Here is a 26,806-nt window from a genome sequence, read left to right as displayed (position 1 = left end):
TACTTCAAATACCCAAGAGTCAGCTTTGTCACCGATTCTGTTCATTACCTTCATGGACAGAATCTCTGACCAGCCGAGGTGTTGATCCGTTTTGGTGGCCTTAGGATCACATCTCTGCTTTTTGCGGATGATGTGGTTCTGTTGGCTTCATCAGATCGTGATCTGCAGCTCTAATGGAGCGGTTCGCAGCCGGGATGAGGCTCAGTGCCTCCAAATCCGAGGCCATGGTCTTGAGCCGGAAAAGGGTAGAGTGCCTTCTCCGGGTCAGGGGGGTCGTCCTGCCTCAAGTGGAGGAGTTTAAGTATCTGGGGATCTTGTTCATAATGAGGGAAGAAGGGAGATCGACAGGCGGATTGGGGCAGCGTCTGCCGTGAAGCGGGCGCTGTACCGGTCCGTCGTGGTGAAGAGAGAGCTGAGCCAAAAAGCGAAGCTCTCGATTTACCGGTCGATCTACGTTCCCACCCTCATCTATGGTCATGAGCTTTGGGTCATGACCGAAAGAATGAGATCACGGATACAAGCGGCCGAAATGGGTTTCCTCCTCCGCAGGGTGGCTGGGCTCTCCCTTAGAGAGAGAAGCTCGGTCATCAGGGAGGGACTCAGAGTAGAGCCGCTGCTCCTCCACGTCGAGAGGAGCCAGTTGAGGCTCGGGCATCTGGTCAGGATGCCTCCTGGACGCCTCCCTGGTGAGGAGTTCAGGTCCCACCGGGAGGAGGGGAGACCCAGGACACCTGGAGGGACGATGTCTCTCTATGGGAACGCCTTGGGATTCCTGGAGGACCTGGAAGAGGCTGGGAGGGAAGTCTGGGCCTCCTGAGGCTGCTGACCCCGAGACCCGACCCGGATAAGATGGATGGATGGATGGATGGATGGACTTCAAATACCATCCCTGGAAATACCAACAGCGAGTTTATTACGGTACCATGAACTTGCATTTATATTCTTGATTGAAAACAGATTTTAGAAAATTTTAGAACAGCTTGTCTTTTAATACAGAGAACCTCATTAAATCTCCAAACCTGTTTATTTATTTACTTTTTATTCTTTGGCATTTCAACATGCAGAGCCCTTTACTCAACAGTTTTTGTTTTTTTAGATGTATTAATGAATACATTTCCTTTGACATTTACTTTTCCACAGAAGTCCATCTACCTCCCTCCTCATTTAAAGAAACAGTACAAGCTAATCGTGCCGTTATGTGCAGCCTTGCAAAAAGAAAATATTTATGTCGCACCTTTCACAGGTCAGAACCACAAGCTGCTTTCAAATAGAAATAAAGATTAAAAACATGATAAAAGCATAAAAAACTGATAAAAACAGAACACATCCAAAATCAAACATTTTCTCAATATCCACCACAGGTTTTAATACCTATGATTGTCGTCTTGTTAGCTGACCTTCACTCCATTCACCCAGATTATTGTATTGGTACAAATTCATCTTTTAAACCATCACTGGAAAAACCAAATCCTTCCTACTGTTGCCTCACTCGTCCATTTTTTTCAGCAATACCTGCATTTTACATTCTAATAAATTAATCCCATCAATAGACCATTTCATTTTCTGCACAAATCATTGGAACGACTTGCAAAAAAACACCAAAGCTCAGAAGATTAATGATTTTTATCAACTCGGTGAAAAACTGTTGACTTATCCTGTATGTTGTAATTTGTTTAGTCCAGGGATCCTCAAGTCCTGCAGCTTCCAGGGGCTTCAGGCTTCAACACCCCTGAATCCAGTTTAGGGGTTAGATTATTATGACCCCTGACCCCTGACCTGTAACTTCTAACCTTACCCAGGCCTGATCAGGGCCAAGCACTCCTGGTTTAGTCAATATAAATTTAGTTGTATTTGAATGTTTGTTCTATGATATTCTTCTGTTTTCTGCTGTGTGATGTTTTTATATTTCCTGAAATTTGTTAAAAAAGAGGATTTGTTCTCAATCAGCTTCCCTGACTAAAGTTTAAAATCAACAACTAATCCTACCCTAACCCAAACCTATTCATATTGACCTTTGACCTTTCCCTCTATTTTATCACTTTATACCTTAACCTAGACCTTTTTTCTAAACCTAACCTCTCTCCTTCCTAAAAAGATTTTTCATGCTTTCTTCTAAAACTCAATACTTTTTATTTTCCTTTAACCACAAATTGTGTTTATTTCATTAAAAATTTCTTTAAATAATTAAAAAAAAAAATTTCCTACATAAAAATCAATTGGAATAAATTCATGGAATGAAACTAATTTACAGATACTCATTTTTTAATACAAAAGGGAAAGAACTAAAGCAACTTATGAAATAAACCATAGTGGCACGAAGCCCAACGAAGAGGGAGGAGCCCTGTGGAGGAGGAGACTCTATATAAAGACACAATCAGCCTCACCTGGTGCCTGAAGAAGACTGGGAAACTGCTGAAACGTCGCGATGGGGCACAGCATTAAGAAATAAATAATTACAAATTTCCAATTAAAAACCTAAATACAAATTCACTTACAAATATTTCTTTTTTCTTTTTCACACTTCCCCTTATTTTTTTTCCTTCTAAAAAATTCAGTTAATTTTCATTTAATATTCTAAAAAATAAAAACACAAAAAAAGTATAAGGATACAAACAATAAATAAACAATACATACCTTTATTATATATATATAAAAATCACATATAAATAAAATTAAGAAATAAAGGCTACCTGGCTATAAAGAAAATAAAAAAACGTGGCGAAGGAAGGATTGGGAAGGGGAACATGACGGATACAACGTGTCCACAATGCTGGACGAGTTGTTCGGACGTGGGGGGGGGGAGGACTGTGCACCTCCTGTTCCCCTGAGGGGGCAGTATAAAAACTTTTTCCCTAACCTATTCATATTGACCTTTGACCTTTCCCCCTTCTATACCTTACCCCATATCTTTTCTCTAACCCTATCCTCTCCCTTTTCTAATCTATATCTAATCCTTAAACTTAATCTTAAATCTAACCTATTTTTTTATTATTCATTTTTTGGCTAATTCCTTAAAATCAGTAGATGGGACTTCCTTATCCCGTCCAGTCCAGGCGCTCTTGCCTCTGGATCCTCTGAGGGCCACCATCACTTCACCAGGGTTAATCGGCATCAACAGAGGTTCATTGTCAGCTTCTGGCAAGGCACCAAACACCCAGCTTGATATATTTGTCCTGCTTTTCCCATAGATCCTTGTATGTTTTTTCAACAGTCCATTTGGGAATGCTGCAAGTCCTCGCCTCTTTACCACCCAAGATCCGTGATGCAGCAGCTGCTGCATTACTTTTAAACAGACTTTGGATGGTTTGATAGCAGCTCCTTATGTTTCTTGCCACTGCTTGGAACCGTTGGGGTCTCCAAGGTTTTCAAATGAATATTCTGTTGGAGCGCTTCATCTGTTTTACATATAAAGACAAAGTCTTGTTGACTTGAGCCGGAGAGGACCTGAGGGGGTGAAGGCCCCCCAGAGGGATGTCCTCATCTCTGATCATCGATTCAAGACGGTTCTTGAGTGTTAGACCGGATTGCCTTTTCCGCTTCTTTTTAGGTTGTGGAAGAGGGGTGAAAAGGCCCTCGAAGTCATCAGTGGGATCGTTCCCATGTTCCACCGCCATCAGTGTCCTGTCAACACTCTTGTGTCTTTTGGCATGAATAGAAACCTCTTTTAGTCCCGAAGCCAGCTGACCATCAGACAGACAATGAGTTCCTTTTAGAGAGGAGTCGAAGAGAGTTGAGGGAGTGTTCCAACTTTTTGAACCTCGGGACGCAGAATGGCCCTGTTTATGCAACGGTGTTCCCATCATGGTGGAGTTTTTCTTTTTGCTGGGACCTCCCTCTGACATACGGCTGGCGTTACTTCCTGATGGGAGTGCTCCACGTGGAGTCCAATACTGGAAGTCGCAGCATGATGACGTCAGACGGGAGCTGACCAGGCAGTCTGTGGAAGACAAGTTTCTGATTAGCTATATGCAAAAACCCGTACCGCAGGGAGCCATGGCCCAAAATCAAGTGCAAAAAAATAATTCATCCATGGAGGAAATAGTTATAAAAGTCAATTTTTGTGTGTCTGAGTTGTGAGTTCACCAAAACATGCACAATTCACAGCCGGTTCAAAGTGCAGAGTTTGACACACACAGCAAGAGGTGGGAATTATTAATAATCCATCAATTCCTTTATGTATAATTGTGTGTTCATCTAATCATGCTACACAATCGATAATCGATCAATGGATTCAAATGTGTTACACATTAAGGAGGAGATGATAATCCGCCAATTCCTTTATGTTTCTGAATTATGTGTCCATCCCAATTTGCTACATAATTCACAGCTGGTTAAGAGAGTCATAGTTACTCCCGCCGTTACCAAGCTCCCCGCTGGAGGTTCCTAAGGTGTGGTCTGAGTATCTCCCAATAGCGCTAACCGCTATGGGGCAGATACCCTGCCGGTGATGCCCAGAGGACAGCTACACACCCTTTTCCACTGGGCATTCTTGGGATTGCCGCCAAAGCGGGTCCCAAAATGACTCTATTTCGAGGAGTTTAATGTCGCTCGTCGACGGGGACTACCGTTCCAAGTCCCATTACCATCACCCATAGATATGCGCTCCGTTGGAGACTGATTCCCACCATCTATACGGCATTGCCAACTCTGCCAGGTATACTCATAAGCCAAGGGAAAGTTCTTAGTGCCGCCCCCACCAAGTGTCCAAAATAACGAGTCAGATAAATGGGTGTAATAACTTTAACTCAAGAACAGAACAGAACAATATGTACATTTAGCGAGTGAGCTTCTTGAATGTCTTGACCATCCTCGCGGTCCTCTGAAGTTTGTTAGTGGAGAGGAACCTGGCCAGTGACCTGCTCTTTGCTTTGGAGAGACCCAGCATGAGCAGGATCTCAAGGTTGTCCTCGTACCACTTCCCCCTCGCTCCCAGGGGGAAGCCATACACACTTGCTTCAAGTTGAGGGCCTCTGCAATCGCCGGGGCGAATCTTGCATATTTGTCCGTTTTCTTCTTAGCTCGTCTTCGTAGGGTCCCAGTCCGCAGCTCAAAGCAGATGGCCACATCAATCACAATGCCGGTCTCGCCCTTAATCATTATCAAGTCTGGCACCGTGGTGCCCATGTCAGCAGAGGTTATGTGCTTCTCCTGCAGGACAAGCCAGTCCAATCTCCTGGCTTCCAGAGCAAGTCTGTCACACACGAGGTTGTGGTTCGCCATTCTTAGTTTCTGCAGGACTTCGCAGGAACTGATTATGTGGTGCAGGCCTTCCCACCCTTTCTGACAGACGGCAGGCAGTGTCAGTTTGTGAGCCCCTGCTCAGGGTGGTGAGCGTGTTCACAGTGTTGGATCTGAGTCGGACCGCTGTGATGTAGTCCGACTGGATCATCCACCCTGGGTCCCTTAACCAGCTATTGCTGATTGAATCGTTCCTGAACGAGTTTATGCCTCTGCCCTGTGATCTTAGAGAGATCCACTTTTGGAACTCATCTTGCCTCCAGTCCGCTCCAACAGTGTTTGGGTTTGTGGACCCTAACACTTCCTATAGGTTGACCTTTCTCCCGGCACCATGTACCGTACTCCATCTGATCCCCAGGTCACCTTTGGGCAAGAAGGTCCGAGCCAAGGTCCGACACATTGTGTCCTCGGTTTGCAGCAGTTTGCTTCACCTTCTCAATTGAGCAATCGGGAGAGTCTTTTCAAGCTTCTGTAACCCCAAACTACCGTCTCGCTTCCTGGAGTACAGAACACTGTTGGTGGTGGACGGCTTCAGGTGGAGCCACGACATTTATGGATCTTGATGTCAAGACCGGAGCTAGCCAGGAAGCTCTCCAAGATCTTAAGGTTTGTCACCATACCGCTCCACGAGCTGCTGACTAGCACTAGGTCATCCGCGTAGGCCAGAGCAGTCACTTTCTGTCCCTTGATCTTAAATCCTGACCCTCCGCGGTCCAGGAAAGAGAGGAGGGGGTCGAGCGCAAGATTGAGGAGCAGAGGGGACAGAGAGTCCCCTGCTCGACTCCAACCTGCAGTGTTATCTTGTTTGTTTCGCCATCACACGACCGGATTCTTGAATATGAATTCAAGAATTCATATTCAAGCTAAGGGAGTGTCGACTCCCTTAGCTTCCAGCACATCCGCAATGTGCTTGTGGGATACAGAGTCAAAGGCCTTGCTCCAGTTGTCAATGAGTTTGAGCTTTTCTTTGTTAGTGCTCTTGGGGACCAAGGTAGTTCGGCTTCCCTTGAGGTCTTTGGGAAGTTTTCTGTTGTAGAGGATGGAGTTAAAGAGACAAGCCAGCAAACGACCATCCTTATCCCACCTAAGGAGGTGGGATTTCCGAACACCATCAGGACCCGGGGCTGTGTGTTCCTTCAAGCTCTTCAGGGCTTCAAGAACTTCATTGGGGGTAACTGGAGACCTCAAATGCTTGTTGTCAGCTCCTTCTGCGGTATTTCCCGTGGGAGTCGGAGTGGGTCTTGTTTTTGCGATATACGGCTGGTTCTCCCTTTAGACTCCCCACAGCTCTTATCCTGATGTACTTAAGTGTTTTGTTCACCATAGCAGGTGACGTACAGAGGGGGTGAAGGCCTCCTTTTGGTACATCAAAGTGCCCCTGACCCAGCCCTTCCAGCTCACCAGGATGGCCCACAATGCACCGAGTCTTAATACTTAGGTTAAGAGAGTCATGGATACCGCCGTTTCCACATGTCCCCGATTGGGAAATGCTCACGTGCTCTTCCTGGAGCCCAGACAGCATTACCCCCATATAATCTCTATATGGGTGCACTCCGGAGGTTGGGAAGGAAAGTCTTCCGAGTCACGGCTCTTGACTGTCCTCCTGGTGACGGCCCAGCAGGCATCTACGCATCCATGCCTTACTGAGTTCCCCGGCAGAGCCGCCAAAGCGGATACCAGGGTGGCCCATTTCAAGTGGTTCATTGTCTCTCGTCGACGGGGATACCGCCCAGTCCCCACCGTCACCCATAGATTATGGGCTTATGGTGAACGGATTGCCCCCACTGTCGCATAGCCTGATCAGGCTCACCAACTCCGCCACAGTCATACTCTTAAGCAAAGAAGGGGAATGACTGACTATTGTTGAGGATCACCACCACCACCCCACACAGGGCCCACCAAGATTATTCAATTGATAGGCCCAGTGTAGGGCAGGGACAGGTCACCCCATCTCCAGGCCAACATGAAGTTTAACAAAGGAATTTAGCAGAGTGAATTTGAACTTCAACTTTATTAGAACATACGTTATACAACCTCAAACATCATTTCACATTGGAACACTCAATGAACAGCTTTTATTTTGCAACTGAACACTTTCAGTATTTTGGTGGTACCTCCTGAGTGCTCCGACACTGAACAGCTTGGCCACCGCCTTTCTTCTCGTCCTGGGAAGTCCCATCTCCTTCAGCACCTCCAAGTTACCTTCATGCCACTTCCCTCTGGCTCCCAGTGGGAATCTGTAGGTTCGTATCTCAGTGAGATTGAAGGTGTCACAGATTCGGCGGGCGAACTTTTTGTATTTGTCCACTTTTCCGCTCTGCGTCTTAGTGTCGCCGGCCTCATCTCAAAACAGATGGCGACGTCCAACACAAGCCCTTTGCCATCTTTGATCATTAGGTCTGGCACTGCTGTTCCCAACAGGGCATGTGATCCTTCTCTCCTGCATGACCTGCCATCCCAATGATCGGCCAATGCCAGCTAACATGTCACATATGTTATGGTTGGTCATCCTGTTTTTCTGAAAGGTGTTGCATTGGCTCACAATGTGAGCTATGCCTTCCCATCCTTTGCCACATGCCCTACAGGTCGTGTCTCTGTTTCTGCCCCTGTTAAAGGTGGTCAGGGTGCCGACTGTACTGGATCGCAGTTGTACAGCCAGGATGAAATCAGATTGATGCAGACCTTTGTGATCGCCAAGCCAGTTGTTGCTTATAGGGTCTTTCTTGAAGGTGGCGATTCCGAGTCTCTCCACTTTTTACCCACCGTGATTGGGTCAGTAAGTATGAGCTTCTCATGCATACTCACTTTCCCTTTCTCTCCAGTAGCCATCTTCCATCTCCTGGTCATCTCCATTTTGGGCAACAGTGAAGGAGCCAGAGTCCTGCATTTTACCTTCTTAGCCTGCATCATTTTACACCATCTATTTACCTGACAGATTGGGATATGTTTTTCCAACTTGGGCAGTCTCAGTCCACCATCAGTCCTGCCACTGTAGAAGAGACCATCTGCTGTTGACTGGCTGAGGTGAAGCCAAGACTTTATCACGTTCCTTATTTCCGAGTCAACCTTCCTTAAGTCTACCAAGCTGACTAGGCTCATGTCAGCAGCATACACCACTCTAGGCACACCGTAAGTGACAAGCATTTTTACCTTTTGAGTGGGTTTAAGGGGGCTTTGTCAATTTTTCTGAGTATGGGTGCCATCTCTTTCAGTGGGTCAGAGGGTACGATTCCCTTCCTCGGACTCACTTCTACTCCCAGGTATTTGTAGGTCTGAGTTGGGCTGATCATGGGAATGGGAGTAGAGTTGATCTTCCAGCTCACACATTCATTGAGGGTCACATTCCGTTTGTCTGCCTTCAGAAAGAAACTACCACATTTGTGGATTTTTACGTCAAGGCCAGTATTTTCCAGAAACTTCTCAAGGATTCTGAGGTTTCTTGCCATCCCAGACCATGAACCGCTGAGAATCACCAGGTCGTCAGCATAAGCGAGAGCGGTTATGGACTGACCAGAGAGGGTATAGCCAGACCCATACCCTCTCTGGCGCTTAGGTCATGTGATTGGCTGGGTGTTGAAATCTGACATCGATTGCTAATGTCTGTGACCTGAAGTAACCTCGCCATTTTTGTACAGCGAATTTTTAGACGCTGAATTTAAGACGGCGAATTTGAGGAAGTTGAATTTTTAGGACACTGAAAAAATTGCATTAGAATTTTTAAAAGTTGAATTTTTTTATATGCTGAATTTTTTAACACTGAAAAATATATATATTGAAAATTTCATCACTTTGAAATAGGAATGTGAATTTTTTTTAACAAACGAAAATTGCAAACGTGTATAAATAATGACACTGAATTTTTTTTAGGTCAAAATTATATTCTGAATTCATTTTGAAATTGAAAAAGTAAGCACAAATATAAAACATTCAAGTTTCAGATGCATTTTTTATTCAAATTCTGATGGCACATATTTACTTCCATAACAGCTCAATATCTGGGCAGAACAGAGGATTTTCTTCAGTAATGTCCTGGATGACCCCAAGCTCTACTAATCCACCTCAACTGCTTTTGCTGCACCTCTGAAATCTTTTCTGGCTGTTTTATTAGAAAGCAGAGAGACGTTATAGTCGCACATCTGATCCGTGAGGATTTGCACTTCCTGCTTCTCTCAGCATGAAGCCTGGAGGTTGCTGAGCTTTTGAGACGCTAATCAGCCAATCAGCTGCTTCCAGCTGTAAAAACAATCTCTTGTTGCCATGGTTACCCAATATCACTAAAAGAACTAAAAAAGTATGAGCAAAAATCGCTTCAGCTGCACAGAGTCCATAACCAGAGGGAAAAATAAAAAACAAAAAAACGAAGAAAAGTTTAAAAAAGAATGAATGAAAAACTCAAAAAGAAACTTATTCTAACACAACAAATTTTAACATGAAACAATGCTAACCATTGTTTCCTTATTTCATTTATTCAATTAGGGATAAAATCAAATACATCGGTATCTTCTAGTGTTAAAGCAGCATCTGGAGGATTTTAAAGGATAACAATGTAAAAAAACATGATATAATCTGTAAACTACAAGCTTTAAAAGAACAATGTCATTAACAGGACGTGTTTGCTGTTCGGTATGTGTAACTGTTTGACCTCTGACCTTTTCTCGTATTTAAGGTCAGCTGACGTCATGTGATCCACTAACGGTTTAAGCTCCACATTCACTCTCCTCCCTCTCAGGGATTAGCGTCTCTAACGAGCGACAGGCTGAAGCCGCCTCTCCGCTCGGAGAAAAGAACAGAGAATTTCATCTAAAAACATAACAATCTTCAGGTCAGGCTGACCTCTGACCTCTGGCCTGAACCTTCACATCAGATTCTAATTCAATTGGTCAAAATCCAAATAAATACCCAAACATTCGCTGGAGTCTGTCAGTAATATTGTTATGAAAATAATAACTGTTTCAGGATATCGTCTCATATTTATTTATTCAGAAGAAAATTATTAATGCAGCATAAACAATCTGAGAAAAAGTCTGAATTCTTTGTGTTCTTGCCATTGAGAGGAATTTAAATATAGTTTTATTTCCAGCATTTTTTTCTTGCTTATGGAAAGATAAATAAATTGTGAGAAAAACGTCGGAATATATTCTCAGGGGCTCCAACCCTCTTCCAGCTCTGACTGATCAAAATGATCAACTTATTCCAGTAGAAAAGTCCATGAAAGGTTTGATTTCATTTCAAGGTCACTGCTCTTCCTCCTCCTGACGGCACGTCGACTAAAAGCCCTCCGACGTCAAAGCAAGCGGCGCTGGCTGCGTGCGCGGTCACGTCAAACGCCGTCTTCCCTCTGACGTCACCGCCTCCTGATCAGCCGAAATCCCTGATAACGCGGCGCGCGCTCCCGCTCGGCTCTGAATGGGGGCTCGGTCCAGCCGGTGACAGCTCGTCCAGTCCGTCTAATCCACGGTCCGCCGCTCCGACACCACCGGCCGTCCTCGGGCCCCGCTCCTCCGGTTCTACACAGGTATTCAGGTAAGACGGCAGCAGGAGGTGCAGGTTGATCTCACGCTGCTCTTTTCCAGACAAGTTGGTGCTTTGTGTCCGTCTCTGCCCAGGAATGAGAAATGATGGCCGGCGCTGCAGCAGAGGAGAAAACCTTCCGCCGGTTCCTGGAGCTGTTTGTCCGGGAGATGAAGCTGCCTCTGCAGGAGGGCGACCCGGTGCCGATGCGCCCCTTGTCGGACCTGGTGACGGAGGACGAGGTGGAGGGGGAATGCCTGGACCTGTGCCTGCAGCACCTCTACAAATAGTTAAGAGACTTTACTTTGTGTCCTGCATGTCCGCGTTTCCGTGTTTCAGGCTTTCAGTTTGTTTTTCTTCTGGTTCCGACACCTTCATGCTACCTGCTGCTTGGACGGGATGAAGGGTGTGTCCTAGTCCAAGTTCAGACAAGAGTCTATGCGGAGCCGCTGTGGGGAATTAAATGGAGCCAAAGCAGAAGTTAATTCTCGCCTCTCCCTGCGCGCGCGCCTCGCGTCACTTTGCGCATCTTGACCGTTTATTCGCTCATTTCTGCGCCGTTTTGCTGTTCTGGCTTCGTGCTGTGGAAGCTGGAGGTCTGCAAAAGGTGAACCCTGCTTTTGCGTAACAGCACAGCGTCATGGTGGTGTAGGAGGGGAGGAAGCCATCGCTGCTCAGCGCATCTTCACGCGGGCTAAAAATAACCATCGGTTATGTTATCGTTACTAAAAACCCGCGCAGACACGCAGCCTGAACAGGAGGGAACTCCAGGTTCCGATTCCTCCAGTAGAACCTGCTGCAGAGTTCGGAGTGTTGGGCTCCAACCTGGCAGCTGCTGGATGTTCAACCAGAACCAGGAAAACTGGAGGAGCGTTTCGCTCTGATGCCGCCTGGCCTGGTTTAGAACCAGAAACAGGAGCAGAAACTGGGCTGGGAAGAGGAGCCGGCCGGTCATTTGGGGCAGGAAGCGATGGGGGGCATTAAGGGGAGGGGGGGCATGAAGCCATGGGGGCATGAAGGGGTGGGGGGGGCATAAAGCCATGGGGGCATGAAGGGGGTGGGGTGGGGGGAACTGCTGCACAAACCTCCACCTGCCAGCTGGATGCTGAGCTGTTTCACGTTGCAACTAGAGCTGAAACCATTAATCGTGATTAATCGATTATTTAGTGATCTATTAATCATCAACTGGAGTATACAGACACAAAATAGTCATTTGCTAAAAGAAGACGATCAGAGAACAGCTGTACAGAATATATTTACGATAAAAAACGTTTGTAAAAATGTTTTTCTTTCTGAAACTTTGGCTGCATATTTAATTCTGTAAAAAGAATCTGGATAGTTAATTAATAACTATCCAGTTATTAATTGGTTAATGGTACAGTAGGTAGAAAAAAGAATCAATTTACTCCAATACGCCTGAAGCGGATCAACTTTTTGTTGCTCCTACAGCTGGAAGTTGTTTGGTGTGAAAAAGTTTTTTCTTTTTTTTTAACCATCTTTCCACTTGAATCGCACCGATTTTCTTGATTTTGGGGAATCTGTGATCGGCCGATATTTCCATGTGAAATTGGTCTTATTTATCTCCTCTAAGGTCTAAAAATCGTCCACTTTCCCTTTTGCTCCGCCACATTGACAATAGATGGAGACTTCATCTAATGACTTTTCTGACAAAAAAGGAAATAAAAACAGAATCTGCAGTTTTGCTTTTTAAATATTTACTATTGGCCAGAAAATTGTAATTAGTTCACCGCAAGTTTCCACATCTAAAGTTTAACATTTCAGCTGTTTGCTAAATATTTCCAGCTCAGATCGTCAATTTTCAGTCTGATATTCTGAACCGGATTTCAGCCGATCCGTTTTCATTTCGCTGTGGGTCAAGAGAAGACGAGCAGCAGAGTTAGCAGTTAGCAGAGTTAGCAGTTAGCAGAGTTAGCAGAGTTAGCAGAGTTAGCAGAGTTAGCAGAGTTAGCAGTTAGCAGAGTTAGCAGTTAGCAGAGTTAGCAGAGTTAGCAGTTAGCAGAGTTAGCAGTTAGCAGAGTTAGCAGTTAGCAGAGTTAGCAGAGTTAGCAGTTAGCAGAGTTAGCAGAGTTAGCAGTTAGCAGAGTTAGCAGAGTTAGCAGTTAGCAGAGTTAGCAGAGTTAGCAGAGTTAGCAGTTAGCAGAGTTAGCAGTTAGCAGAGTTAGCAGAGTTAGCAGAGCGGGTCGGAGGCATAAAAATATTGACTGAATGCTGAATGACCAGATCATTTTTCGTAATATGCTGACTTTAAATACATTATTATATTTGAACTTTTGGTAACACTTTATTTGAAGGGCTGTGCATAAGGGCCTGTTTTCTGATTTCTACTTTCTGTTTTGTTTCCTGTTTTGTTTCCTGTTTTCTGTCCCAGGCCTTCCTGCTCCACTTAGCAGAGAGGATCCATTTATTATGTTTTGGATTAACTCATTAATAACTGGATAGAAAATGTGTTTAGTTTGACATATTTTCTTTTTTACAACATTTGAACCAGGTGAAGCTGAAATGCCACTTGAAGAGTTCTGCTAATATATTTCACAGACTAAGAAGCTTTTCATATTTATTAAACAGTTTGGGCATAATTTCTCTGAATATTATGTTCTTTCATTTTTCAGTTTGTCCACTTAACGACTGATTACTAAACTGATAATCTGATTAATTAAGAACCGACTCAGGATGTTTCTGGTTTATTTTCCTGTTGAAGTGAAGCGAAGCTGCCGCCAGTTTTCCACCCAAAGTGAAACTTTTCTGCTTCCAGGACTTTCAGGCTCACGTAGTTTATGAATTATGCCCTCAACCAATCACTTTATATTTTGCCTTCAATTTGTTTTGTGCATCTTGTTTCAGGCAGCACAATAAAATATTCATGCTCTGAAATGACCAACCTGCATGCAGAAGTGATCAGCAACTCCAAATGTTTGGGATCAATAATTATTGATTCCAGAAAGAGATAAAAGCTCAACCAGCTGCTAGTAAAACATGCTAATGGTTAGCATCACACCATTTATCTATCAATTTATTTATAGATTTATCTATAGACCCATCCATCCACAGTATTTATTATCAGTGGTTTCTTGTGGTTTTCATTCATTTTTGCTGATGACACTCGGCTGTTTTTATTTAAACAGATTTTAAGTATTAGTTGACATGTTTTGGGTTTGTGTTTCTGTCAGTGTGGATAAAGTCTCAGCTTATTTCCGGTGGTGATGTAACGACTGATGACGCTTTTCTGTTTCTGCTCTGACTGAACGGCTGCTGAAACAGCCAGTAAGCCTGAATCTGTCCAGCTGATTCTGTCAAAAGTCAGTTTAATGCTTAATGTTCCTGCTTCCCTTTTTTCTTCACTCGGCCTGTTGGAGTCGATGAATCTCCAGTTTATCACAGGAAAACCCAAAAGGTCAGCAAAGGTCAGAAGAAGCTGTTAGCTTTGGACCCAAAAATCAGATTTCTATAAATATTTATATTTTAAACAACTCTTGGCTGAACAAGTGTGAGATTCACCAAAACCACAACAAACTTTCTTAACTTTTGTAAGAAAAGGTGGGTTTTGTTATTGACTCTCTCCCTGGAAATGTGCAGCTAAAACTAGAGAAATATCTTCATTCTGTCCAAAAATGGCTGCAAGTTTCTCCTCCATCGTTTCTCCGTTTGAGGGTCTCACAGTGTTGACCTTCATTTTAACAGATGGTGAAATTGGCCTTAAACTCTGCTGCATGTTTTGCTTATGAAAAGATCATCCAGATCTGGATCCAAAGAAGCTCCTTGTTTCCCATTTAGTTTCTGTGATTTGCATTTTTGGATATAAATACACATGAATAAAACGGCAGTCCCTCAGTGTGGCATTTTAATGAACAGCCACAGATAAAGCATGTTTTTATTGTGTTTACTCTGTAACATAGAGTTACAGAGTAAACTCTATGTTACAGATATTAGATATGTGTCTTTAGGCACATATCTAAGTCTAAAGACTTAGATATGTGATTCTATGCATCATAATTTCAGGAATGGAAACATCTGGTCTCCTGTCCCAACATAACATGAACTTCACTTTTTTGCCACTAGTGGCTTTTATTTTGAAAGAAATTCAACAGAAAGGGGATGGAAAGAAGGTGGGTGAGAGAGGACAGGCAACCGAGGAGCCAGTAGCAGAGTTGTAGTCAAGACCAGCACCCCATGCTACATGACACAAAAAAATAACTTTTACCTTTCAAAATTGCTTCTCAAATTGATCTGAAAGATCCACATTCCCATAAAAGACTAGATATTAAATACTTAGAGCTGAAATGAATTTAATCAGTAAAGATCCGTCCAGAAGAATCGGATCGTTCCTGAATGTCAGATCACTGCACTTTGATCACTTTGGTCACAATGTTGTCCCATATCTGCGACACCTCAGTCAAAACCTCCACACAGTAATTCAGTGAATGAGTGACAACTTTGTTTCATGGCAGATGCAACATGTGTTTCAGTCAATACAGCTCGCTTTGCTAGCATCACGCCCACAGATCTTACTTTTCTTTAAGCTTTCCATCCAAGTGACGCTAAAAGTTGGACGAAGTCCCACCGTCTGTGAAAGCGAAGCGCTGCTGATTTTACATGTCACCATATATTATGATTTATGCAGCTATTATATTACTGACATTAGACAGACATCTTCTCCCGCTCAGAGGAAACCACTGCGCATGTCTGGAGCTCCGCAGCGAGTAAAGGTGGAGCCGATGGGTGACAACAGACACTACGTCACGTTATTGCTGGGATTTTACGGCGCCACCTTAAATCCCTGAACTTCACATTTTAACGGACGTAACGAGTAACGAGACAGTTTAGCAGAAATGTAGTGAAGTAGAAAGTACAGATACTTACTGTAAAATGTAGAGGAGTAAAAGTAGAAAGTATCCATTATTAAATCTACTTAAGTACAGATACACGAAAGTTGTACTTCGTTACTTCCCACCACTGGATACAGAGGTGGGAAGTAAACTGAGTCGATTTCCCTGGTTTCAGATTAAACTGAGACCTTAAAGGACAAAGTTGGACCTTTTTGTCTTGCATCTCATTTTGGACGGATCACGTTTTTGGTGCTTCACATCGAAACCATGATGACGTCACAACAGTTTCCATTTTGTTCTTGCCACTCTGAGTAAAGCGGCAACTTTTCTGCGTCCTTCCAGAATATTTTGACTTCATTGATTACATGACTTAATGAAATCTTAGTGGAAGCGTCTCATCCGATCCTCCTGGTCTTCACGGCTTCACCTGAGGAAGATGGAACTGAAAATCTTTGACCAGCATTTTGAGTTTCCTGTAGGAATGAAAAGCATGAAGAACATGTGAGCAGACGCTGGAAGAGTCGCCATGACAACTGATGACATCACAATCTGACGTTTCCTGAGATTTAAGACATGAAAACAATCAGTTTGTGGCAAAGTCAATAGAAATGTGGCACAAAGGCCCTTTTGTTGCATAAATTTGAGTTTTGAATTTTTCTTTTAGTAATTTTAAAATTCCTGAACTTTTCTGAGTTTTAGGTTTTGCTGCATCTCAACTTTGTGACCAAAATAGGAGAAAATTGCAGTTTTACTCAAGTCGTTTTTACCTTCAAACCATATTTTCGTAACCAGGCGAGTTGTGAATTCAAAGGTCACATTTTGCTTGGTTTTGAACTTCCATTTTGGTTTTTACTGTTTCTAAAAACATACAAAGCGCTTAAAAAAACACTCAGCTGGTTTTTGGCAATAAGTTCAGGATTTTGGTGTCTGGAAAACGGGCAGTTTAAAAACCTTTCTGGCTGTTGAGTCACATTCAACTGGCACTGTGTCGTTACTTAGCAACCCCAGCTGATCTCCAGCGATTGGTCAGCTGGTTTTTATGCTCTGTACAATGGCTGCTGGAAGTCAAGAGTTTTCTTGATGACTTCCTGCATTCTGGTTGGCTGATACTTTTCAAAGATGTTTGGTTGCAAACATCTTTGCAACCAAACATCTTTGCAACCAAACATGTCATGTCAAACACGGATGTTGTCTGACATGACGTCAGACAACATCCGTTTTGACTCGATCCGGTGAATCTTTAGTTCCGGTGTGTGTAGTTAACGCTGTTTCTGGACTCAAGCTGCTGCCACAAATATGATTTGAAGATATTTCACTATTTGCAAACAATTTTTCTTCAACATAATCTAAACTGGACAAATTCCTCGCTGATTGACACCAGTTTGACTACAAAGGTTCGTGTTTTGGTTTTTTCTAGCTGTTAGCTGATATGCTAGGATAGCAAAAGTAATTTGTTAGCTGGCTAACATTACGTAGCCTTTCTGTTTTGGAAATAAAACGTATTTAGACGCTAATCTTAGTCAGATGTTTATAGTATAGACAGGTTTCCACCCGTCATGTAAAATGCTTGATCGTATTAAACCCTCCTGACTTACGCTAGTTTCCTGTGGCTGTAGACTTGACAGTAGAAAATTAATAACATAGGAATAAAAACTTTATATCCCTTTTAACAGGTTACACTTGATTCTGCTGTGGAAACAAAGTGCATGAAGTTTGTGCTCAGCTGGGAAAATCCAGTGGATCACATGGTGGGACGTCTGCTTCACACTGCTCACTGCAGTATATTATAGTCTGTCATCCACCAGTTCACTGCAGACTGGAACCAGTTCACTGCAGACTGGAACCAGTTCACTGCAGACTGGAACCAGTTCACTGCAGACTGGCACCAGTTCACTGCAGACTGGCACCAGTTCACTGCAGACTGGAACCAGTTCACTGCAGACTGACACCAGTTCACTGCAGACTGGCACCAGTTCACTGCAGACTGGAACCAGTTCACTGCAGACTGCCATCCCCAAGGACCCAACATGTTTGTCTTAAGTTGTAAACCCTGAGTACATAATGTTGAAATAAAATTGATGCCTTTTGTAAATACATTTTCTCTATCAATGACTTAAATTAACTGTAGTAACCATGTAAAGTGTTTAATATAATTATTAAATAGATGTTTTAAAGAAACAGCCACAAACCTTATGTCTTTGTTCCACAATAGCAGCTTTAATCTTAGCATTTCTTCTCCTCCACATACTTTGTTGCCAGATGTGTAAAATTTCCAAAAAGAAGCAATTTAAATGTAAAAGTTGCACATATGTAGATTAATCAAGAGAAGTTATTTACAATAGTTTTCACAGAAACAACATCAATTCATTTATTAATAGATGCACAAAGATGTCATTTCTAACAGCTGCTAGCAGTAGTGAGTGTTCATCCATGAAGTGTGACTTGCAGGAGCAGAGAGGCTCTGTACTGGTTTGTCCTTTTAAATCAAGAGGCCCATGATACTTTGACTAGGCAGCAGATGTCCCACAGCTGATTGGCTGAACCTGCCATGGACAGAGGAACAGGATCATCTCAGATATGGTGGGTTGTTGGTCGGCTACTGTTGAGAAAGATGGACAACAAAACAAATGGAGAAATTATGAATCACATCAGAATATGTAAATTATTAGGCAGATTGGGCTTAAATCAATATTTAAAATGCTTTTCTAAACAACAGTGTTGGAAGATGTCAGTGGTTTTAGTGAAACTTTTAACGTTACAGCACTGAAAGGCAGCGGTGTTTATGTTTCCTAACTGTGGCTAAAGCTGCTGCTAGCTGGTTTACTCTCCGATCAGAGGCTGTTTATTTTATACACATTTAGAGAATGATGGATTATGGCGGCCATTGTCTGACGTCACTGTGACGCAGTTTGTTGTGATTTAAAGTGACAGAGACCCTTAAGCCCAGTTCACACTACACGATTTTTGTCCCGATTTTGCCCTTACGACAGTCTGCATTCTAAGATCGTCCCTTGTGATAATCGTAACCGATCATCTCGTGGTCCAACTGATCGGGTCCAGTCAGTAGAACATCGGACCGCTCCCATCTGAAATCGGACATATTCAACATGTTGTCTTAGCCGATTGTCGCAGCCTGGGGTTTTTCCCCGACTGGGAGCGAAAAGGCAGCTTGTTGAATGTGACAGGTAGCCAATCAGAAAGCAGTTCTATAACCGCGTAGTGTGAACTGGGCTTAAAATGGCTCAGACTGAACTGAACTGATTCTTAGAGGATTTGGTGTGTAAAGTGAACATGTTTTATATAACTGAGCTCTTACAGGAAGCGGAATGGTCACCGTTAAAAAAAGGCTTTTATTTTAATTTCTTCTGTGAGTTGACCTGATGAAATAAACAAACTGGAAAACAAAATGGCGGTTCTTGGCTAACATCACTGTGGAAACCCAAGAAGTTCATTGGTGGAAAAAAAATCTGATATTACAAAATTAAGCCTCAAAATATAGAACATTTGAATAATCAATAAAAGGGATTTATGTGTTGATATTTGTAGCCAGATAGAAACAAACAGAAACTAAATCCAGGAGATAAACTCAGCACCGAGCCAGGAATACTTTCTATGGGAAAGGAAACGAGAAAACACAAGAAACGCTTTGCAGTTTCAACCAATCGATATTTTATCCATTAAACTCTATTTTTGATCTTTAAATGTCTGAGGCGTCTTTCTCTGTGTTTGTTTGGACTCACTTTAGCTCTGAATGAGGATTGAAATCTGATCCGCGTTCCTTCAAACTATCACTTAAGCTGCCATTAGCATCGGCCATTAGCATCGGCCATTAGCATCGGCCATTAGCATCGGCCATTAGCATCGGCTGCAGCCACTTAGAGCCTGGCAGTCTGAGCTGGCAGTGCAAACGCAGACTTGGCAGCGTTTCCTTTGTCTTCCACGCTTCCTTCACAGTGGCAGCAGTTGTCACAGTAACAACCAGACTTGGGTAATAATGACCCGCCTGGATCCAGCAGAAGGCTGAACGCGTCTCAGTCGAGCAGAAAGGTGTAGGTGGGTTTTTATAACAGTGATCAGACAATAACAGCAGATCAGCTTCAGTAGTCATGCTGTGGTTTTCAGCAACTTATTTACCGACTGGAGGAACATTTTGTGATGCTTTGGCTGTTTGGTGCTGTTATAATTTAATGAAGAGATAAATTCCATCAATAAGCAAAACATATTCATCACTTTCGTTGTGTTTACTGATGAAATAACTGTTTCTTCATGAAAACCTGTTATTTTATGTTAACATTCAGTTTGATGTGGTAAGAACTTCAAAACCATCATGTTGATTTCTGTGAAACAATCACTGAAGGACTCCATCATTCATTTCTTCATGAACAGAACAGTGGCTGGTTTGAACATGTTGCTGTTTTAAGGCGAACGAGTCCATCAAAATGAAAACATCTGTCATGGTGTCCAGCAATTCTGCCAGAAAACCTGCTGAGCCCAGCAGTAGGGGGCGCTAGAGCAGCCCACCAGCAGCTCAATATTCAGATACCAAAAATCACAAACAGCTGTTATAATTTGGAAAATTGGGGGCGATTTATGTTTTCACATCCACCTGAATAATATGTAGTTGTGACCCTGCCAGCCATAATCAACTACGGCCAACTACGGCCAACTACGACCAACTACGACCAACTACGGCCAACTACGACCAACTACGACCAACTACGACCAACTACGACCAACTACGGCCAACTACGGCCAACTACGGCCAACTACGGCCAACTACGACCAACTACGACCAACTACGGCCAACTACGTCCAACTACGACCAACTACGACCAACTACGGCCAACTACGACCAACTACGACCAACTACGACCAACTACGTCCAACTACGGCCAACTACGACCAACTACGACCAACTACGGCCAACTACGACCAACTACGACCAACTACGGCCAACTACGACCAACTACGACCAACTACGACCAACTACGTCCAACTACGGCCAACTACGACCAACTACGGCCAACTACGACCAACTACGACCAACTACGGCCAACTACGGCCAACTACGACCAACTACGGCCAACTACGACCAACTACGGCCAACTACGACCAACTACGGCCAACTACGGCCAACTACGACCAACTACGACCAACTACGTCCAACTACGACCAACTACGGCCAACTACGACCAACTACGGCCAACTACGGCCAACTACGGCCAACTACGACCAACTACGACCAACTACGTCCAACTACGTCCAACTACGGCCAACTACGACCAACTACGGCCAACTACGACCAACTACGACCAACTACGGCCAACTACGGCCAACTACGGCCAACTACGACCAACTACGACCAACTACGACCAACTACGGTCAACTACGGCCAACTACGACCAACTACGGCCAACTACGACCAACTACGGCCAACTACGACCAACTACGACCAACTACGGCCAACTACGGCCAACTACGGCCAACTACGGCCAGTTTAATTCGTCTTTGTGTTTTTTGGATTTAATTTCTGTGTTGAGAAAAACCAGCAGCTGAAAATGATCCAAATGTTTCAGGTTTTGGTTCCCAATCAAACCAAGTGAAAAATCCTCAGGATAAAATTAAAAATCAAGATAAATTTACAAAACGCAAAACTTTAAACTACCAGATATTTTGTACTTTTACATTTTTATTCATTTCAGAGAAAACCTGCAGCCAGGAGAGACTGGATGGCATAATGGGAAGGTGTGTGTGATGGTGTGTGTGTGTGTGTGTGTGTGATGGTGTGTGTGTGTGTGTGTGTGTGTGTGATGGTGTGTGTGTGTGTGTGTGATGGTGTGTGTGTGATGGTGTGTGTGTGTGTGTGTGCTTCCTGTCTGCTGCGCTGGATGAGCTGCTTGTCGGCAGCAGCAGTTCTGGTGATTCATCCCAGTGTGTCATTAGTTTGTCTCTGGGTTGAACATCTAATAATAGACTAGAGCAAGAAGAGAGAGATCCCCGTGTGTGTGTGTGTGTGTGTGTGTGTGTGTGTGTGTGTGTGTGTGTGTGTGTGTGTGTGTGATGATGTGTGTGCATTTAGGGGGCGGTTGAAGCAGTTGGGAGTCTGGAGGTGTGTGTGCATTAAAACCAGCTGGAAGAAACATCTGAGAAATTTGCAGTTACTGTTATTATTATTATTGTGTGATTTATTATTATTATTGTGTGATTTATTATTATTATTGTGTGATTTATTATTATTATTGTGTTTATTATTGTATATAAGCCTCAAACTTACTGAGGCACAAATAGGAAAAAATAAGAACAACATTAATTAGTCAATACATTTTATTTAATTAATACAATTAGCAAATATTGAGTAATCTATTATTCTATAGAAGTAAAGTTAATCTATTTAGTTCATCAAACGTTTTAAAGTGGCTACGACTTTAGCCACGTTAGCAGCTAACGGCTAGCTGCGCTTTCCTTTTGCATTTCTAGTTTAACATTTTGTGGCCCACAACTTTTAATGTTTCTAAAACTTTTAATGCTTTGAATGTTTTATGCAATGATTCTGGTTTGTCTGGTGAAAACAGTAAATGTTGCTAAACTGGTCAAACTGTTTTCACTTCCTGCTGATTCATTTCTGTTGAGTTTGTTTCTGGCGCCAACATGTAGCAAACGGCTAACATGTAGCAAACGGCTAACATGTTCAATTCAGTCAAGTTTCCTGGAGGGAAATCAAAACCAACAGGTTGAATTTCTATGGAAAAGAAAAACAACTTGGGACGAATTTATTCCTTTGATAAAACCAAAGTTTTAGTTCAATAATGAAACTTTTTTTAGACCAAATTAAAAGCTCAAGGAAATGAAGGAAATCAGGAGTTTTGTGCATAAAATGTGAATTATACATTTATTTATTTTTGAACCTCTTTCCTCTGGTGACAAAACAAAAAAACGGCTTTTTGTTCATTAATCATCGTTTAATTGGTTTAAACGGATTTAGTTTGGATCCATCTCTGGTTTTGCTGACTCAGCAGTTTGAACCAAGGGAACAGTCCAAGTTTCTCCAGGATGAAGTTAGTGACCATCAGCAGTCGATGCATCATCTCATTGATTATAGATTATTCTGATGATTAATTGATTAATCAGATGTTTCATTTAACAGTTTAATCATATCTGGAACAATATTAGACATCAATTAGATGCAAAAAAGAGGAAATTTAATTCATTTTTAAAACGATAAACCAGGTTACAGCTCTCAGGCCTCACCGCAGCATCACAGGGTCAAATCCTGACCGCATGACCTTTGACCCATATCACCTTTCTGCTAGAGCCGATAAAATTCTGAAAAAGAAAATAAACATTTCATTCCCTAAATGCATCTGATTGTTCAGTTGTCATCTAAATGTATATTTTGTTCCGTTTTGGTTTCATATCTCTGAATGTGTTTTTTCACTAAATGTCCGTTTTTGAGAATTAGTTGATTATTAATAATAATCCGATTCATCGTTTCAGCCCAAGATAATTTGATGATGTGAAGAAGGGATGTTAAATGATCCCTCTGCATGGGCACACACACACACACACACACACACACACACACACACACACACACAGCTGATGGATTGTAATTGAGGGGAGAGCCTTTCTGGACTCATTAACTCTCCCACAGCTGGGAGGTTAGCGGGGTAGATCCGGCCTCCGACTGCAGGCATGACACACACACACACACACACACACACACACACACACACACACACACACACACACACACACACACACACACTCAGAGGAGTTTGTGCTGATGAGTTTTAGAGGCTCATCAGATGCTGAATCTTCTGCTTTAATAACTAAATCGACTTTTATTTCTTTGTTTTTCTGCACAAACTGATAAATAGTTTTTCCAATGAAACGTCTGACATGATTCCTTCTGTTTCTGTTTTAGTCACAAATCTCTTGGTTTAATTTAGGACAGGAGAGTAAAAACACCATTTCCCAGAATCCCCACATTAAATCTGAAGACCTAAATAAAAATTGTGCAACAAGAAGCCAGAACTTTTCTCAAAGCTTTTCCAGCCACATTTTCTCTGGCAGCTTCATCACAGAGGATATTTGCATTCAGTTCATTTAGCAGCGATTCTTTATACTGGAACAATTATTCTACAGAAAATGTAGCTTTGGAATCTGAAATACTGAGACAAAACTTGACTCTGGATTATTTTTGATTACTGATTACCAATTTTCCAATAATTAAAATGAAAAATATTTTAATTGGAGATCCCAAGTATTTATGGATTTTATTTCAGCAAAAATCTGCAAGTAGTTTCAGTCCCTAACTTTTTATATATATATATATATATATATATATATATATATATATATATATATATATATATATATATATATAGTAAAACTTGCTGCTGTACAGCAATGAAACCAGCTGACCAACGCTGGAGCTTGGCTGGGGTTGCTAGGCGACGGGATTGGCTGGGGTTGCTAGGCGACGGGATTGGCTGGGGTTGCTAGGCGACGGCGTATAGCCTGTGGAATATGGTTGAACATTAATGAGGTTTTTGAAACTTTCCAGACACAAAAACGTGAAACTTATCGCTCAAAGCGTCGCGCGGTTTTTAGTTCTTCACTTGTTTTCAGAAACGGTTCAGATCCAAATGGAAGGAAAAAAATGCTAAATATTAATTTTGCATTTTAGTTCCTCTTTATTTTAATATATTGCAAACATAATTAGTTTAGTAGAATCAAGTAATTTCTCAAACTTGGAAATGCTCAGAGCTCCGATTCTGTCCAACATGTTCATCAATATTTAGTTGTCATTTTTGTTTATTGTTGTAATAATAAGTTTTATAAGAAACATAGAATAAAAACAGATATTGCAATGACTTCGTCAAACTTGAAATTCTGTTATCAAGATTTTTAATACTTTCTCTAATCCCAGTTAAGTATTTAAATCTGAGTCGAGATGATCAAGTTTTAGTTTCCATCGTTTTTCTAAACTGGAGACAAAGAAGTGATGAAAAAAGTCCGACATCGCCGGAGGATGTCCGTTCATCATGATTTATCATTTCAGCCATTTGTTCCTCTTCCTGCTTTAACTAGGACATCGCAGGTCAGACGCTCAGCTTCAGCAGCAAGGTAGAGTCACAGGGATGTATTGAGAGCATCGCCATGGCAGCGATCCAGAGCAGAGATGCAGTCCAGAACCCAAAGTGGATCTGGGGACAATTTTCTCACTTTGTAGCAGGAAAAAAATCAGACCATCCAGTAAAGTCCCACTTGCACCGTCTAAGAATGAGTGACCTGGTTTCCAGCTGAACTAGTTTCAAACACAACACACATCAGAGTCGCTGTACACAGAATGAAACAGCTGAAGCTCATCTGCCATGGAAGCTCCCGGTTAAAATCCATCGTCCTGAATGAAGGTAGGGAACGCTGACATGAACTGGAGGCTGACGGCTCGTTAAATGGAAGTCCTACTTTTCCTTCTCCATCTGTCGCTCCGCTGGCTTTAATCAGAGCAACATCCAGCCGGGAGATCTGCTGCCTCCCCCTGGAGAAGTTCATCCTCTGAGGCTTCCACTCTTTCTAGAGCAGCTTGGAAAACTCAATCACTTTGTGTGGTTCAACATCTTCATAAAGTATTACTCACATTTTTTTGTACCTCCATTTGGTTCTCAACTCCTACAAACATCTTAAAAAAATACCAGACTGTTTTTGGCCATAAGTTTTTTTGTAAATGAGCCATTTCAAAAACGTCACAAATCAGCAGGCCCTGCCCGTTACCTAGCAACCCCAGCCAAGCTCTGCCCGTTACCTAGCAACCCCAGCCAAGCTCTGCCCGTTACCTAGCAACCCCAGCCAAGCTCTGCCCGTTACCTAGCAACCCCAGCCAAGCTCTGCCCGTTACCTAGCAACCCCAGCCAAGCTCTGCCCGTTACCTAGCAACCCCAGCCAAGCTCTGCCCGTTACCTAGCAACCCCAGCCAAGCTCTGCCCGTTACCTAGCAACCCCAGCCAAGCTCTGCCCGTTACCTAGCAACCCCAGCCAAGCTCTGCCCGTTACCTAGCAACCCCAGCTGATCTCCAGCATTTGGCCGGCTGGTTTTCCTGCTGTATGCTCTGTACAATGGCTGCTGGAAAAGTCAAGGGTTTAGTTGTTGACTTGCTATATACTGGTTGGTTGTGCAGGAGGCTCCACTAATGCTTTTCAAAGATGCATAGTTGTATAATTGCGCGTCAGTTTGCAATGTAGGAGCTGAGTGGGCGTGTCCAGTAGCAGGGTCCGGTCCGGTCCGGTCCGGTCCGGTCCGCCGGATCGGGTCATTCCATGTGTGGCTTGTTTCTATGTCTTTGTATTTTTGGAGTTTTTATCATGTAAATTATCACTTTTACACGCCTTGTTGCTGGAATGTGCTACACAAATAAACTTGATTGATTGATTTGGTGAATTGTTGTCAGTAAACTTCAGACGTTTGCCTGACAGTAACATTGATGTTTGTCTTGAGCTGCTTCCACGAGGCTCATGAGGAATTCTCCATCATTCTTCACTAAATAATTAGCATAAAATGCGATTGGTTATTAAACTTCTGGGTGTAAATTTTTACGCTGTCGTTTGCGGAAGCTGAGCAGAAAGTATGGCTCGGGGGGCGGATGTGGAGAAATGAAGGTTGGCTGGTTTGGTGGAGGTTTCACAACCTCAACCCTTCACATTGAAACCTGGTTTATATCTGATCCTTTAACTTGGAGTCTACCAGCTTTGACTTAATGCTATAAGATGATGATGATGATGATGATGATGATGATTTCTGCTATTGGCTCTAGTTTTTACTAGAGCTGTGCTGATCGATCGGCCACCGCTGATGCACAACATTTATAAAATATTGGTTGTGTGAAATATGAACAGATGTCGACTTTCCACTATAATGTGCTGCAGTTACTTTGTAGCTTGTTTGAAATCTCAGTTTGTCCATATTTAATATTTACTAACAGTAGCCTGAGCTAGCTGTGATAAAACCTTATTACATATTTATAAGACCTGAGATTCTCCAGGATTTAACATTTAAATTACTAAACATCATAAAGTTGAGAATCTGAAGGAGACAAACTTCTTCTTTTAAAATGTTAAACAAGTTTGAATCTGTTCAAAATATGTACACTGTAAAAAAATAATCAGTTACCACAAAATATATATTAAAAAAATTCTTGATTCTTTTCTCTCCA

General features: G+C 42.7%; 1 protein-coding gene across 3 annotated transcripts in view; it reads left to right on the top strand.

The window, feature by feature from the left end:
• Positions 1–10,354: 10,354 nt before the first annotated feature.
• Positions 10,355–26,806, top strand: part of ppm1e (protein phosphatase, Mg2+/Mn2+ dependent, 1E) — a 51,360-nt gene continuing 34,908 nt past the window's right edge. Inside the window, exons 1-2 of one of the 3 annotated variants that reach the window (XM_008401975.3) lie at positions 10,355–10,761; positions 10,845–11,038. In XM_008401975.3, the coding sequence (XP_008400197.2) occupies positions 10,854–11,038 (185 nt within the window). In that variant the 5' untranslated portion in view covers positions 10,355–10,761; positions 10,845–10,853. Of the gene's footprint in view, positions 11,039–26,806 lie in introns of all 3 variants that reach the window. The other 2 variants (XM_081615495.1, XM_081615494.1) reach the window with 2 other exon arrangements.

Source organism: Poecilia reticulata, chromosome 14 (assembly GCF_904066995.2).
Source record: "Poecilia reticulata chromosome 14, P_reticulata-male-v2, whole genome shotgun sequence".
NCBI lineage: Eukaryota > Metazoa > Chordata > Actinopteri > Cyprinodontiformes > Poeciliidae > Poecilia > Poecilia reticulata.
The sequence above is the reverse complement of the archived record's forward strand: the minus strand, read 5'-3'. Positions and strand labels throughout refer to the sequence as shown.